The sequence below is a fragment of the Syngnathus floridae genome, chromosome 3 (genome assembly GCF_059516105.1).
Source record: "Syngnathus floridae isolate MCC-2025c chromosome 3, RoL_Sflo_1.0, whole genome shotgun sequence".
In the NCBI taxonomy this organism is placed as follows: Eukaryota; Metazoa; Chordata; class Actinopteri; order Syngnathiformes; family Syngnathidae; genus Syngnathus; species Syngnathus floridae.
Genome location: NC_142415.1, coordinates 14,945,609 through 14,962,486, shown reverse-complemented (window position 1 = coordinate 14,962,486; position 16,878 = coordinate 14,945,609). Strand labels below are relative to the sequence as shown.

At 40.7% G+C, this 16,878-nt stretch overlaps 1 protein-coding gene across 2 annotated transcripts in view; it reads right to left on the bottom strand.

The window, feature by feature from the left end:
* The window catches only part of galnt2 (UDP-N-acetyl-alpha-D-galactosamine:polypeptide N-acetylgalactosaminyltransferase 2), a 32,578-nt gene extending 15,866 nt beyond the window's left edge, over positions 1-16,712 (bottom strand). The window contains exons 1-2 of one of the 2 annotated variants that reach the window (XM_088371574.1): positions 16,184-16,712; positions 345-432 (exon numbers count right to left, since the gene is read on the bottom strand). In XM_088371574.1, coding sequence (XP_088227700.1) covers positions 345-432; positions 16,184-16,279 — 184 coding nt within the window. In that variant the 5' untranslated portion in view covers positions 16,280-16,712. The remainder of the gene's footprint in view (positions 1-344; positions 433-16,183) is intronic. The other variant, XM_088371575.1, reaches the window with a different exon arrangement.
* Between the last annotated feature and the right edge of the window lie 166 nt (positions 16,713-16,878).

Sequence of the window (16,878 nt, the reverse complement as noted above, 5' to 3'; positions counted from 1 at the left end):
TAGACATTCCTTGTTTAGGTACGCTGTCACTAGACATGCACAAAATACCGTGTTTATTTTATAAAATTAATTAATTTTTGCAAAAGGGATTCAAAGTTGTATTTTCAAAACTCCTCTATTTTTGGCCCTGCTTTATAATAATAATAAAAAAATTGACAGAAAGTTATGGAAAGATTTGGATAAAATGATGACTAAATAAAAAAAAATCCAAATCCTCCATCCAATTGGAGAATGCTGGTTGAACACACTGTGGTCTGTATACTCGTGAGTGTAACACTCTTTTTGTACATTTCCAGAAACAATATATTAACATAATTATGCTGAATTCTCAGTGAGATTCTTACCAGGTGGCAGATCTTCCAGACTGTGAGTCTTGTCATCAGAGTTACGAGCTCTGTATCGGCCGGACGAGTCACTTGAGTCCCAGTCATCCTAAAAGCAAAATAAAAACCAAACATAAGCCATCAAATACAAATATTTCCCAACAAACATGTTTTCTATTGTCCTTCTGATCTATCCAAGCACTTAATCTAAGTTAAGTTTAAAAGCCACTGGATCAATTCAAAGTGAGACAAGGCTATTAGAAGTCTAGACTTCAGGGAACGGCCTGCATGCAACAATTTGTTCAGCGAGTGTCTTTTGAGAACCAGTTGCTTTTCATTTTTTGGAAAAACAAACAGGTTCGCTGTAATCATCGCACGTTGCTTTGCGATGCGACAGCTTGTCAATCGTCCAAGCTCAAACATAAAAACACATCTTCTTAAGACGAAGAAGAACATTTTCCCTGCCAGAGATAACGTCAGTGAGTATTTGTATCTGAAAGGATTTCATTCCCTTTATGAAAAATCTTCAGCCTTTATTTCTCCTCATATTGAATCTCTCAATTGTCGCCGAGATGAAGAGCGAGAGCTTTTTACAACAGGACTAATCCATCAGAAACGTCTAAGCCTATTAATTGCTTTTATTCAGCCATCATTTTCAGACAATTCACAGAGAAGGAGAGATCCCCTTATTTCATTTCGGTCACATTTTAGACAATTGTCTGCTTCTTTCCACAGTTTCATTGAAGATACAACTATCTCAAATCATTGATATATACAGTATAAGCTACAAAACAAACCGACAAATAACTCGTTTTGAAATCAGACTAGTAAAAACTGGTCAAAAAAAAAATTAAAAGTGAAGACAATTTGCAATTCTAGTAATGACACACAAATTAGATGCACAATTTAATGCACATAAAATGATGTGGCGGGCCGTATCTGGCCCCCGGGCCTTGAGTTTGACACCTGCGATATAGTGCCTTCAAGTGTTCCAACTTGTGAGTTTTTCCAGACAACATTCACCTGATTTTTTGCTTTGACTTATGAGTACAAATTCAAGATACAAGTCTTGTATGGAGCCAAAGAACTTAGATGGACATATAGCGAACAAGTTATCTGAAAACAGGCTTAAAAGCGGTCACGTTTATGCCAACCTCAGTTTCCTGCGTTGAAGCAACTCGACTTTCTTTTTCCACTTCACAGTATCCGGGCGGAACCAATACTTCGGTACATATAGAGAGCGAAGATGAAAATAAAACGCCACCCACACAAAGTGACACGACATTGTCAAGATTCAACATCATTCAATCTTTTCACCATGAAAATGAATGAAAATGAAGTGTTATAGATCGCAGATTTGACATGGGCTGACATCCTTCATTGCTGCTCTGTGACACCACTAAATTATTTCACTTAAGATGAGAGACATTAGCTTCTGAAGATGGCTTTGAAACATCCAATGTTCTTTCTGAGCGACATTTACCAAAACACTGTCAACTATTTCTTACAACGTGTCTTGTAATTCACGGTGTGCAACTACTGTATCTAAAAATTGTTCATGGGAACACCCCCAAGTGAAAACACCACCTTGTCAGCATCTGGAATTATTGGCAGAATCAGTTGCAAATCGTACAAATGTGGCTTCCAGTAGCATTTTAATAGCTAGCGCATGGGGTCCTTGCAGCAGAGCCAAGTGGGCAACGCCAGTGGAACAAAAGTGATGTCACACTCAAACTGAATTTTTAAACCACTGGACATTTTAAGGGGGGATTTTAGCCAAGTTGGAAAATCCCTTAAATTATGTTAGCACATCATTAGAGCCTTAAGTCATTATAATAAAAAACGGGCTATGCATCAAATTAACATAAGACGCTGCAAAAAAAAACTTGGAGCTCGAATAATTATGCGATTATGCAGGCAAGTGGACTATTACACACCGTCATTTACTTCAGCTAATGCCGAGGTGTTGCCTCAATGCTCCAGTGTTTAGTTTTTACATTTTACTTTAGTTTTAAAGGTCTGAAAATATTGTTTCACGAAGGACTCAAATAAGAACTCATTTTCTGAGATTATGGAACGCTTCAAGACACGAAGTACTGGAAGGTAAACCAAAGAGGTGAAAGCAGAATTGAAATCATGAATTCTACATTTGTGCCGTTATTAAGCAGAACAATGTAATTTTTATGGTCTGACAATGGAGTTGTATACTGCACCGATATTGTCTTTGGACTTTGGAACCATAGGATCACGATTCAATTCCCGCTTTGGAGGAATAAAAATAGCAACGATTTGTTGAGATGCTCCTTGTTGAGGTTCAGCACTGTTTCACTCTGACAGCTGTCCTTACATGTCTGCATCTGGTTCACACTGTGATGCGCATCACAAATATACAGCAGAGTGTGAGTAGAATCATAAATATACACAATTTGACAAAAGATAAGCATATATGCTGCAACTAAACTGTGGTAGCAGTTATCTGCAGATCCTGTAAAGCAAAAAACTGACAAGAATGAGTCTTTAGAGCACAGGTGTCAAACTCAAGGCCCGGGGGGCCAGATACGGCCCGCCAAATTATTTTATGTGGCCCGAAAAGACAAATTGTGCATCAAATTCATGTGTCATTACTAGAATTGCAAATTGTCTTCACTTTTAATTTTTTTTGACCAGTTTTCACTCATCTGATTTGAAAACAAGTTATTTGTCAGTTTGTTTGGTAGCTTTTATTGTATATAATATGAGGTGCTCAAACATTTATTTGGGTTGACAGTCATAATGGCCCTCCGAAAGAAACTATGACTACAATGCGGCCCGCGAAAAAAAAGAATTTGAGTAAGTCAATTGTTTCCTCACAGCTACCTAAGGAAGTCTTAAATAGTGACTCAGTGTAACAACCTTTCCCAGGAGATCCACAAATTGTATGAGTTGAATGCATCGAGTAAGATTGCTATTTTCAAATGACCACCACAAATCTTTGCACTTCATAGCAGAGGACTTTAAAATGAAGATGAGAAACTCGACTGGACATGCGGGCATGATTTGCTGTCCAAAAGCTATCGTGAGAGCAAATGCTGGAGTAATGTTTTTGCAATTCATTTGATGGATTTTATAGCATGTTTTTTATGGCCGATCTGGAATTGCCTTTCCTTCACACATTTCATATAATTCATTGTAATTAATGGGATGGGTGAATGATGCGGACCTACCTTTTCCATCTTTTTATTTCTGTTTACTTTTGATTTAAAAAAAAAAAAAAAAGCTTGCACTTGTTTTTTTTTCCTTATTGATCTCAACTTTACTTTTGGCCAATATCAAGACTCCGTGTTTCGTTCTTTTAAGAGACGATGAGCAATTTGGGCTTTACTGCAACACAGGCAGACAAAATGAAACATGACAGTTTGAAAACATGTCCTGATGTGACAGGATTTGGCAGCGTATCACGGCACTACAACTAACAAAGTGCACACGCTGACACAAAACAATTTCAATATTTAATTCACAGCCAGAAGTAACTACAATGGCCTGAATCGAAGTCTAAAGAATGCTGACGTGTTTCTTTTATACTACATTTGCTATGAATAAATGCATTGGTGACTCAAGTAGACACTCGCACAAAACTATTGAGCAGCCTTGATACGAAATAAGATCAAAAGAGTTAAATATGATTAGTATGGTAAAATACAACTTTACGACACACATTTCCTTTTTTTGCTTTTGATAAAAAATTTAACATTTCTGTTAGCTTGGTTTTCATCCTGTTGAGTCTCATGGCTTGTACTAACTTCTTTTCTTTGGGGATCCATTTTGCATTTTACTTCATTCGAGGAGCAATTTAGTCATTTAGAGGAGCAATTTGTTGCAGGTTAATTCCACGGACAAGTTTTTATTAAACAATAAAAAATATATTTAACAATCTAATGGGGAGGTTGAATGTAGGGCTGCAGCTGTTGAATATTTCAACTTTCGAATTTCGTCCTGTGCTAAACTCAGTTGGTATTCTTCCTTGGGCTTGCCAAAACACAATTCAAGCAGTCGTAATTAATAGTCCGAGTTCATTTCATGCGAAGCGAAGGATGTTTGCTGGTTGTTCGCACACCTGCTGCTTGGCTAATAGGATAAACTTAAAATCCCCTAACACATCTCAACATGCATGCATGCTCGAGTGTGTCTATGTGGGTGAGAGAAAGCGTTTTAGCCTGCCAGCTCATATTTGTGTGTGTGTGCACAAGAGACCCCGGAAACGTTGGTGTGTTCACTAAGGTTACAGGCAGGCTTTGTGTGGATGAGCACGAGTGTGTGCGTGCGCACGTGGATGTTCATCCACTAATGGTCAATGTATAATGCACGATAATCTGATCACAGTTGATGACAGATTAACTCTGAGAGAAGCCAAGAGCTATCACGCACACACAAAGACACACACAAGCACACATTTGGATGGAGTCCGTTTGCATTCATGATTTTTTTTCCAGTCGTGACTTTTTCACTGACTTTAACCTCCAACCGGTGTTGCCATATTTATCTGATATTGACTTCCTGTAAGGTAAAAAAAAAATACAGTGTTTTAAATAATCATAAGTAAACAGAATCGTGGGTGGTTAAAGGTGGAAATATGTCAAGCATGTTCATGAAAATCTGCACAAATTAATTCCGTTGTATAATAAACTAACAACATATGTGCATCATGACAGCTGTCACCACATGTGGTCAGACATATAAACACACACAGCAGAATGAGACTGACGTGATGACATTTGACCTCAAACGTGTTTATAGTCTTGGAACAATCTTGTGAGGTTAAAGGTGAAAAAGACTTTGAAAGGACATGAGTAGCCTGGCAATGTGGAGTTGAATAGCTTTCAAAATGGAGGGTGCTCTTCTCTTCTGTAGAGCTAAGACAATCATCCCAAGCACACCACCACAAAACTTTCAACGTGCATGACAAAAATGCATGCATGGACGCACGCTATTCTTCTGAGGAACTCTTATGGTTTGTTTTGCCTCAAGTAAAATGATGAAGGAAAAGAATGATACCCAGGGGGGAATCCACAATGTCAATTTGCAGCTGAGCCATTTTGCTCACACGTCACTAAGCAAACTGCAACAAGTCACACCAATTTGTGTGCGAGTGTGTGTGTGTGTCAGCAGGAGAGACGCTGGGTGTAAAACAGCTCAATGGTACAATTGTGTGCGCTGGCCTCTTTCCCGAAAGCCCATCTGCATCCCACAAGCGCACACACATACACGCAAACACACACACACATTCCTATATAGGCACACATATAATTGTCAGCCTAAAACAAGAGTGTGCAGAAAACTAAAAAATGCAGCAAGTGACCTTTACTTCTAAGCTTTGAAATTGGAAATACAGCCAAACAAAATGGCAAACAAAAATCAAGTTTTTGCTTTGTATTTGAAGCAGGGCGGCCCATCAAGCGCATGGATAATCAACTGACACGTAATTTAGCAAAGATTAAATGTCACCACAAGAGAAGTCTGACGATGCAAAAAATGAAATGTATATTACTTTAAAGGGGGTGGTGATTTTAACTAACATTACAAAAGAATATTTTTGTTATATAGGAACATGAAGCAGCAAGACACATCTTTACGCCTGGGACCAAAACGATCAGCTCATCCGTCTCTCGGCATGTCCACAGTGCTGAAAAGAACTGAAATGCGGGACAAATGGTGAGTCATCTATTGTTGTAGAACTGCAGGAAGTCATTGACACGCGCTGCTCGCTTTTTTAATGTTTAGTGTGTCGGATAAACACGGACCCTTGTGGGAAGGACATGAAAGAGCATCAAAACTGTGAGATTTGAAACAAGGGCAAAGCCACGCTGGAGAATACAAAACAGTCAAGAGTTCGTGGGAAGTCAAAACGAATGCTCAGATGGAAGGAATAACATTTGTTATTACAGCTTATGTCGCTTTTGGTGAGAGACTCAAAGGTAGTTGTGGGAATTAGTCAAGTGGGGTTAGGCACAGTTTCAGTGGCTGTACAAGGCAAAATAGCAGGATATAAATTAGGGAAGGCAGGTATCGTTTCGGTACCGATACCAACCTATACGTTGGCCGATACTAGTATGGGCCGCCCTATTGTGGCTGTTTTACTATCAGGAACTAGAAATTAGAAGAATAGAAAATTGCCATTCATTACACGCAATTTGGAGGAACATTCATATATTGGGATTTTTTTTTAATGATCTGTAATTGCTTTTATGACGGAAATTTTATGGATCAAAAGTACTAGTGGTATTGGTTCTTGGTATCGCTGGCGACTCAAAGTATTTATACTGGTATGAACATCCCACAAACACAATATTAATCGAAATACCACATTTGGGTCAGCGCGGGCCCATCAAACATATTGTAGCATTTTTTACTCGGCTTCCCGAAAGGTTGACCAAAAGGAAGCGAGCGCCGGGAGGAGCAGGCTAGCATTGCTGGACAAGAGTGCTGAATCATCCCAACTGGTGCGAGCAGAGGGAACGCGTAGGTCTGAATGCTGGCGGGCTGATGGGGGCGGGGTCTTAAAATACCTAGCTTGACTGTACACACTCTTTCATCAACCACAAGCTTCCTCTCTTTTCTTCACCCCAACATCTCCCCCCCCTTCTTCCTCTCTTTGATGCTCCTCTCCCGCCTCATCCTCCTCTAAGAGAACACTAAATGACTGTTCCCTCGTCGACCACACAGCCACTCTGTGATTACGCCCACCACAAAAACTAAGTATCCACTGGGTGTGAGACAATCTGCATGATGAGAGATCATTATACAAAATGAGGGTGAGTGCTGCTGACACAAATGAAAAAACAATGCAGGTGTTTTACATGCTAAAGGCCAAAAGGAAATCCATTACCAGGCAGCCAGAACAAGGATGAGGTCATAAATGTTACACCGCTGATGGGTACTAAAATCACAAAAACAGAAAGAACATGTTTGGTGATCCTGTGAGTCCATAAATATTTTCTTTTGCCATACAAGGAGACGGGTTTCTGGTAAGCCAACAGTAAGAGGTGTGTTTTTGTCAGCGCTAATGGTGCATTGAGAAATTCAGACCCTGTCTGGTTCTTTTGCATGCGTTTGTTCCTTGTTTATCAGCCCAGACATAAAATATGTGCAAATAATCTTTTTAACCTTCACATCCCTCTTTATTTATACGTTAGGCCTAATTAAATCAACACACGTGCACAGGGCTGATACCTTTAAAACATGTCAGCAAAACCTCAAACCTGGAGATAAAGCGGGCTCCATCTGTGCTTTGCCTGCTTACAGCAGAGCCAAAGCAACATTTCACGGCATGACTACAACATAACATACTGTAAGCCTGCTGGCAGGTCAACTATGATCCTCTGGTTCCACTTCAACATTAAATCATCGGCGCAATACCGCAGATGTGATTTAGATTGATGTATTTCCGCTCCCAACTAGAGTTCCCTCGATTCAACTTCTTGTCAGAAATTAGCCTTCAAGATGTTCACTCACCTAAAGTTAATCCATCCTATTTGATACTGTTTAGGGTCATACCGCAACTTTTCACACTCACATTCCAACTTATGAGCAATTAAGAGTTGAACTCCAAAGGTCAAAGTAGAGATTTCTAACAGTATTACAAACAGCAGTATCACAAATAATCGGATAACCATGTAGGTCAATCAACTCGATTTCTGACAAAGATTTGTTGATACAGCTCTCTCTGGCCCCATCCTGGACTTCAAATTTACAATCACTGTGGCCAAGGAAAAAAAAAAAAAAAAAAAAAAATCAAGACAGACTGACATGTCAATGGTTTGCTGTGCTCCCCCACAGCTTCACAGGAGTTTTGCAGAAACCATAGCGCTGGATAAGTAAGTAAGTAAGTAAGTAAGTAAGTAAGTAAGTAAGTAAGTAAGTAAGTAAGTAAGTAAGTAAGTAAGTAAGTAAGTAAGTAAATACAAACAAACAAATAAATAAATGAATAAATAAAATAAAGTAAAGTAAAGTAAAAGAAAGTAATATAAAGTAAAATGAAATAAATGCAGAACAACCAAAATAAATGCAAAGTAAAAGAAGTCAAACAACAAAACTAACTCGGGGAGTCAGTCAGACATTTGCATCACGACTGACTGATGTGGTCTTGTCTGAAAGCTCCGAACACAAGCCAGCCCTCCCAACATGCGCCCAGCTTGTAATGCGTTAAATTCACCAACATGTTCAAGAGGCGAGGAGCACATGCAAGGCATCTAATGAGGGCTAATTACACCCTGTAACTTGGCTAAGGGGGAGATTTTTCCTCTAACAGTCCACGGGCCCTTTGAAACAAATTGGTACCCTCCACGGAGGGAAACATTCCTCTTTTCTTTTTCCACATTATGACCTCCATTCACTCATGGATACGACTGTCACCGTAGCACTGGATTTTCCGTAATGTCTTTGAAGTGTTTTTGGTCAGTCCAGTGACTCACACCAGCAGCTCTTTTTATGCTGGCAAGTGGAACATACCATCTGTAGTCAATTTTAAAACAACAATTGTTAAGTAAAAATTGTTAAGCACGACGCAAAAGATCTACGCAGATTTGGGAACATTTTCTGTTTATAATTTTTTTTTAAATAATACAGACATATGGTAAATACGTCATCCACTCATTCTGATTCAAGTCTTACTATAATTGGAAGCCTATGTGTGTACTGCCTCATCCTTGACTATTATTAAATGATGCGTCCTAATCCTTATCGTATCAGCGCCCTGCAAGGAATACCGGTTTGACACTTCCCTGTGATAATGCCATAATTAACTAGACATTTTGAACTCTTTTTGAGATTACATTTGATCTTGTTGATCACATGAGATCTTTGAAACCTCATTCCCCCAAAGCCATTTTCAGTCTATTGCCAAAGCATTATGAAGATCTTTGAAGATCTACATATTGTTGTGACAATATAAGCACCGAACCTATCAAAAGAAATCTTCAGAAAAGTTTGTTTCTATTATACATTTATTAATTTTCACAACATCCCCCAATTTGGGGTCTATGATAGTACCTGGGACTTTAAGTGTAGTGGTATTAGCTGGTGAAATAATAATAGTAGTAATTTGTAAATAAATAAATAAATAAATCAGTAAGAAAAAGGCCCCAAACTATCTGGGCCTGCTCGTCTTTACACAAATAAAACCGCCTTTCCCCAATGGATGAGTAAGCGGTGACTAACCACATTTCTGACCTGTTTTAGGAGAGCCGGCAAGAAAACACATGTGGAGACCAGAGAAAACTTACAAAAGACTGTGAATAGGACATCAAATCTTTTTTTTAAAGAAAGAAATGTTTTGATACTTTCAACAACACAAAAAACAATTTTGCGTCTTTCCAATTCTCTCTCTCTCTCTCTCTCTCTCTCTCTCTCTCTCTCTATTTCCAATTCTGAGAAATCTTTACTGTGAATGACAATCTTGCCAGCGCAAGAACCATAACTGTGGGGATGTGAACTTCAACCTTCACTCCTACTAAACTTGTGACAGATAGACAGCTATTCAAGTTATATTCTGACAACCCTCAAAAATTCACCCTAGTGTGGTTGAATGGAAACAATCCCTGCATATTCTGTGTTGTCAGAATGTTTGGTTTGCAGAGTCTGACATCAGGGTGATGAATAAATGGAACAGCGCGTCACAAAAAATCACAGTTCCATCCATCAAGTCGCATAAAACACCAATATTCCCAACACTGGCAGAATGCAGTTAGCCGATTAATCGGTTTGTGTAGTTTCCAATGACATTTAACATCCATTTATCAAATGACTCGATCCATCAAACATCAGCAAACGTGCCAAAGTTTCACTCTAGCTCTTCCCTCTTTTTAAGAGTATCAGCCAAGTCAGCGGGTCTACTTCCTGAAACTATTTCCACATGCCGTAAAAAAGACACTTTCGAAGTTTCTCCTTGCTGGCGCTTTAACTTTAGAGTGGACTTTTCACTTTTCATTCGAGTGTGTGTGAGAAAGCGAGAGTACATACAGTCAGTCATAAAGACGTTTATGATCACCAAAGGGAAGTTATGGAACAAAGATTTTTTTTCCGTGGAGACTCGTACTGGTGACTCGTAAAAATGCTACAATTCTGGTATCATTTTACCACCAATGGGGTAAACTGGCTTTCGCCCAAAAGCAATTTTTAATGACCTGAAAAGCGCTACGCTAGTGAAAGCTCTTTCACTATTTACCAACCTGTGAAGTGGTAACAGTGCAAAGTGAGTCCTTAAAATAATCTGTCAATGGTTTGGTTAATGTTATGTGTCAAAAGTATAAGTGGTATCGATGAACTGGTATCGGTACTCTCAAGAGTTGCTGTTGTTGTAATGGTCTGGGAAAAAAAAGGTATTGAACATTTTTACTGTTAATAGTAAAATATAGAACATTCGAAATGATTAAATTAGTTTTAGAGTCAATCATATGTGTTGGGCAGAAACTACTGGGTCCAAATCCCGCATTAAAGGTGACAGGGGTGTTATATCCTGAACAATTTTGATTTGAGTTTGGTACTGAAAAAGGAAAACGGAGTTTGTGTTGCACAATAACAGAACGCTCTGCTCCCCACAGTGCGGAAGGTAGAAAAAAAAAAACAGGATTGAAGCTTGCAAGATGCGCTGGCAATCTCTACCTGAACAATGGCAGAAAGGTTTGGGGTCCTGGGGTTTTGGATATCCTGGAAAGGAAGCAGGATTTTGAAATGCATTCTAAATTTATCCAATCGCAATGGGAGCTGCTGCAAGACTGGAGTAATACGCTGTATTGATATTGAAAATTGAAATATGATGCGTAAAGCCGGCAATATGATGATTGTACCTGGATGCTACACATATATGCACACATTGCGAGGTGAGATTTAGAAAATGAAGTCTGTTGGCATCAATTTCAAAAGATTCAATGCGTGTGTGTCGCAACCTGTATGCAGTGTGTCAATGTTGGCTCACTGTGCTGTGTTGTTTGTTACACATTAAACTCGTCTTCGTCACGTGCGACAACGATAATGCCCTTTGGCAAGTTATTGCGTTAGAAAAAAAAATGAAGCGGACAACCGCGTGCTTTTAACTTTGTTTTCACCGCTTTAAATAAGCCCTTGGGTAAGAGTTCATTAGCTCAATTAAATGATTATCACACCCTGGCAGCTGTAAGTGGAGGCCAGCCACACTTGGGATGTTGAAATGAGATGAGTAACACTGTCATTTATTTTGTCATTTCGATGCTCTTGCCGCAATGAAGGACGGATGACATGATGAGTGTGTGTGTGTGTGTTCCCACAGTGGCAACCACTGACAAGATAGATAGACGGAAGATGACGGTTGGTCCCTTTAGAAACATTATCAGAAGACAGAAAATCCGTCTCTATGAAGGCAGCTGCAATATACAAGTGACGTCACAGTTGGCCTTAAGCAAACGAGGTCACGCCGCAAATGGAAGATAGCAGATCGAATGATTACGCTAGAGTTGGAGAAGTATACAAGCAGGAAGAAGAATCAAGATACGGGCAGAAGAGATGAAACATTTTGAACTAGGCGGAAGAGATGAAACATTTCGGACTGGCCAGTGTGACACACCACCTCATGAGTGCACCGAGCTGTGAAGCCTCAGCCACCACCAGCAAGTGAAGCCAACTGGCTAAGCACGGAACGGAACACTCATAAAATTCATTGCTCTAGGGTGCCATTTTTGGAAGACAACTTGAGTGCACCATACAACATGTCAGGCCGTGATTGCCGTGGATGCCGGGCGAGATGACCACCTGTAAATGGTCCAAAACATTGCCACGGCAGCCACCGTGCAAATGACAAACCCAGTCGGCCGTAGTTAGATGGGGTGAACGCCACGAAACCTGACACTACGAAATGAGGCCTTCCATAACTTGGAGGCGCCTCTTGCGAAATGGGAAGCATATTTTTACATTGACATTTCACATTCTTCTAAAGCCGAGCAAGGCATTTATCTAATTCACCTAGAATGTCGGCTGTGGCGTAGCAGGTTTGTTAGGAATGCGAAACGTTAAATGTGACAGACAGCGAGACAGTTGTTTTTGTTACATAATGTGGATTATTCAGTTAAAACAGCACAATGACAAGCTACATCTACAATTTCATTCCGTACACAAAAGCAACATACACTATGATTCCAAACAAGATCTTCTACCGATATGTGTACTTACCAAGCCAGTTTTGAGTTCTTGTTTGAGATCTTTCACGTCAAAAAGTTGATATACTAAGTTTTACCCTCCGCTCGTTTTCCATGGCAGTCATGCTGTAGAGCTGTCAAAAATCTTTCAGCTAACAGAATTCAATAGCCGGCAATATTAGCAAGCAAGGTGCAAGTTGAGCTTCGTCACTTCTAGTCTACAGCGGAAAATCAATTTGTCTAACATTGATTAATGAGCCATTTAATTCTTATTCCACAAGCGCAATATATTAATCAGAATCTTTTTTTTTTTTTTTACTAGTGCTTAGGTATATGTGGTCTTGTTTTCCTGTTCCCCTGTAAACCTGCACTCCAGTCATCTCAACATTCAGAATTGTCACAAACAGTAAAAACAAAACACACATTAACTTTGATAACAACTGATGCCGGACTTTTACCGCTTTAAATGCGAGTCCGTTACTTAACTTCAGGGACATATTCAAAAGCAACAAAAACGCCCAGAGAATTAATCCTCTGATGAACTCAGCACATGTGGTGTGTGCAAAGGCCTTGTATTGTATCATGCACAATGACACCAATACAAAAAGACAACCCAAAACACACACACACACTCCCACACAGAATCTAATTCCAATTCTGTATGATAATTTCAGAGGATTTCAAAGTTTCCACTGTACTTGCCAAAAAGAGCAGGTGACATGTTCATCTTAGGATAGAAAAAGTCATTTTCTTCAGTTTGCCAAAAATCTGCAGCTTTGCTCAAACAGCTGACAACATTAATGAAGTGTGTTGGCTGGTCCCGCAAGTCTGTACAGTTCTGGCGCTGAAGCTTCTCTCTCCCAACCCTAATCAGCATGAAAGTAGATGCTAAGAGTTGGCAGAAAGCATAACATGCTTGTTGGCGGAATTCAGAACGGGTATCCTGGAAAAGGTTCTGCAACACTATCTGTAGTATACCACAATGCATCAGGGCGTTGGAAGGTGTCCAGTTTGTGGTTCTGCGAGCTGTCTCGTGACAGAATATCGCCTAATTATCGATAGTATTAGTTTTAATTATGTAAAACCGAGCTAAAACGTTTTACATGTCATTTCAACAACCGCTGTTATTTCAATTCCGTAAAAGACAGAAACACAGATCGGTCCTCCTCACTGACGATAAAAAAGCCAATAATCAAGTTAGCGCTATGTCAAGCTCATCACGGCATGGTTTGGAATGGCAAACACTGATCAGGCTTGTGTTTCCGCGCAGGCTGTGAAGGCGCGATGGAGACAGATTCGGCGGCTACATAAATAGCGTGATGATGTAGCAGCGGGACACAATGCAACCTGGCGATGAATTCAAAAGACAGCTAACACAACAGAAAAAAAGAAAGGACAACATTGGAAGGTATCCAATGATTAGTATTCTATCAGTATGTAATAAACAACCAAACCAGCAATGCTTTAGAAACAGCACATTTCTAATTATACTTTTAAATGTGCGTTACAAAGCCTTACAGAAAACTATTTGGTTACAAACAAGAATGGCACTTTAGCGTGAAATGACCACATCTATATTATTATCATGATGATTATTATTATTATTACGACCCTTCCTCCAAATTCCAAATCCACCTGAACAAGACATTGCTGCTACTTTGAACCCCCGAACAAGCATGAAACACGCATGCACGCACGGCTATCAACCTAATGGGAAAGTAAAAGGGCTAATATGGTTGACTGGAGCCATGCAAACACACAGAAGCTGATATGACCAGACAAGAAGCAGGTGGGTGTTCTCACACACACACAAATGTAGCGCTGTGCCTACAACAACCCATGCGGAATGCCACACAAGGATACCTGAAGGATGTTTACCTTTCATTTACAATATGTGTCGACTGGACACAAAGCACACCAGAGTAGATATAAAAAGTGTTCAGATGCCGTTTTTTGTGTTGTACGAAAATGAGACGACAAAGGATTTCAAAATAAAAGGGGGCCAACATTCAAACTGAGGTGTCATCAGGTGGGATGACATGCAAGTGATACATTCTGGGGTAGCAGAGGTTTTGCATTGGTGGTAAAAGTGGCCCATCCAAGTCACCCAGTAACAGTCAGTTACTGGTTCAAGTACAAAAGCTTTAATTGCCCCTAATGAGCAGATTAGGATGTGGCATGACAACATCCACCTGTTCATGTGCGTGAGGGTGGATGACACAGTGCGATTAGGGTCACAAAACAATTTGGAGATTTTGAGGGGTTACATTTGACTGCTGTAAATCAGGATATCTCCGAATTTTCCAATCCTTCAGAGCTGCAACTAACAATTAGGTTAATAATCAAAGAGATCTTTAAAAAAACATTCTAATTTCCATGTTTATTCAAAAACACATTACTGGACAGTAGCAAAAGGTTTTGCAAAATTCTATAACTAATTGTACGTTTCGCAACATTTGCTATACGACTTAAACAGGGAACTCGAGCCTCCTTTTTTACTCCTCTTATTTATTTATTTGTTGTGTTATGGATTCATTATTTATTCAGCACGCTGTTGTTTACTTGTTACTTGATTGTCTATTGTGAGCCGTGTCTTGTCACCGTGGGATAGCGGGGAACGAAATTTCGGTTTCTTTGTGTGTCTTTGGCATGTGGAGAACTTGACTATAAAGCAGACTTTGACTTTGATCACAGACTAAACCCTGGACTGGTCGCCAGTCAATCCACAAGGCATATATCATGGTCCTACATTTACAGTGGCCCAATGGCCCGGTGCCCCCAAGTGATAGTTCTGGCAGGGCTCATGGTGGCCCCACCATCTAAATAGGTTTAATGTCGAACCTAAAGACAAATATTGACTCACACGTCACTGACTGGCAACTTAACCCAAGTTCCTGTGTAGAGAAGTCTGTTCAAGTCGCCAATTACACGATCCATGGAATCAAGAAGATGCAAATTGAGGATGTGGTCCTTATCTAAAATACAATGTGTCAACATCCCTGAGATTGGCTGCTAAATTCAGATGGGACATACATAAATGAGCAAAAGTTATTTTCCTAGAAATTGTAGATCAAAAACTCAATACTAAATTCTCGCTCGAGTGGAAAATTAATGGTATCAACGTGTCGCTGTGATTTTTTCCATTTTTGGTGCAAAACCAAATCGGGCGACCATTTGCTGAATAAAAGCCAAAGGTTTGTAAAAAGGTCTTCACGGTGCACAAGGGGCGAACAGATCTGTAAATCAAAGCAATAGAGGAAATAAATCCTATGTTAGACTTCGGTCACATTCAGTCCCACTTGGGTGCGACGTTCACTTCCTGCTCTCTATTCATGTGCTCACGTTCTCCACTCCACGGGCGAAGCCCACCCGGCCTGCCCTGTAAACCAGGCCGGCAGCCTCCCATCACGACACCGGCCCGGGTCGACACGTCGTCCGGTGCCTACCGTGCCTCACTCCCGCTGCGACGGGACAACAACCGGCGGGATGTCGGTGCAAGTTCACCGGCTAGTCATGCAACAATGACACCCCTTTCAATTATAATCAACTTAAAGCTGAAAATCTAAACTAACAGGGCCTTCAATTCGTTTAACACATCACCGATGCGGCCATAAGCGAGCGCCCGAAGCGGGCAGAGGAGTCCCCGGTAACGGCGCTCTCTCGCCGCTTTGTCCCACGGAGGAAAATGGATTGATCAAAAACATGAAAGTCCAGTCTTACCTTTCGCCCCAACGCCGTCCCCGAGTAGAAGTAGTAGGCTATCCCCAGCACCCAAAGCACGGCAAAACATAACAATATCCTCGATTTCCTCCGCATGGCTCCTCGTCTCGTCTCGTCTGCCTACCGAGTGCTCGGTGGCTCGGCTCCGGCTTCACTGGTGGCGGCGGTGGGGGCTCGTCACGGTCTGTAGTGTCCGCGCAAGTCGCTGCGCCTCTCGGTCCACGGGTCCTCAGTCCTCCGGGGAGGGAGCAGAAAGCAGCTAGCCAAAATTCAGCAACGGGGGTTAGAGGGCAAAGGCTAACCCGCTTTAATCCAATCAAAGGTCGGATAACGTCGAGGACTCTGTGCTACGAGCGAGTTAGGGGGGGCGTATAGTGATAAAGTTGGAAAGCAAAGGCGATTCTTGGAGAAAATGATTGTATAGTGCGCGTTTCTAGTTGCAGCTCTTGCAGCAGCAGTGAGCGGGCGAGGTGATGTGTGCAAGCGTGTGTGCTACAGGCGGACTGCTCTACTCTGGGAGTCCGCTAGGGGTGCTAGAGACACGTTGGCAGCAATTAAGATTTTATACTCCACTAAACTAAAAAAGGTATTGTAAATAATGTTCCATTTGTGGAATGTGAATTTATCAGAAAAATCCAGCCGTTTTTAATATCCGGGGGAGCTATTTTGCCTTATTGTTGACTGAAAATTGAGAA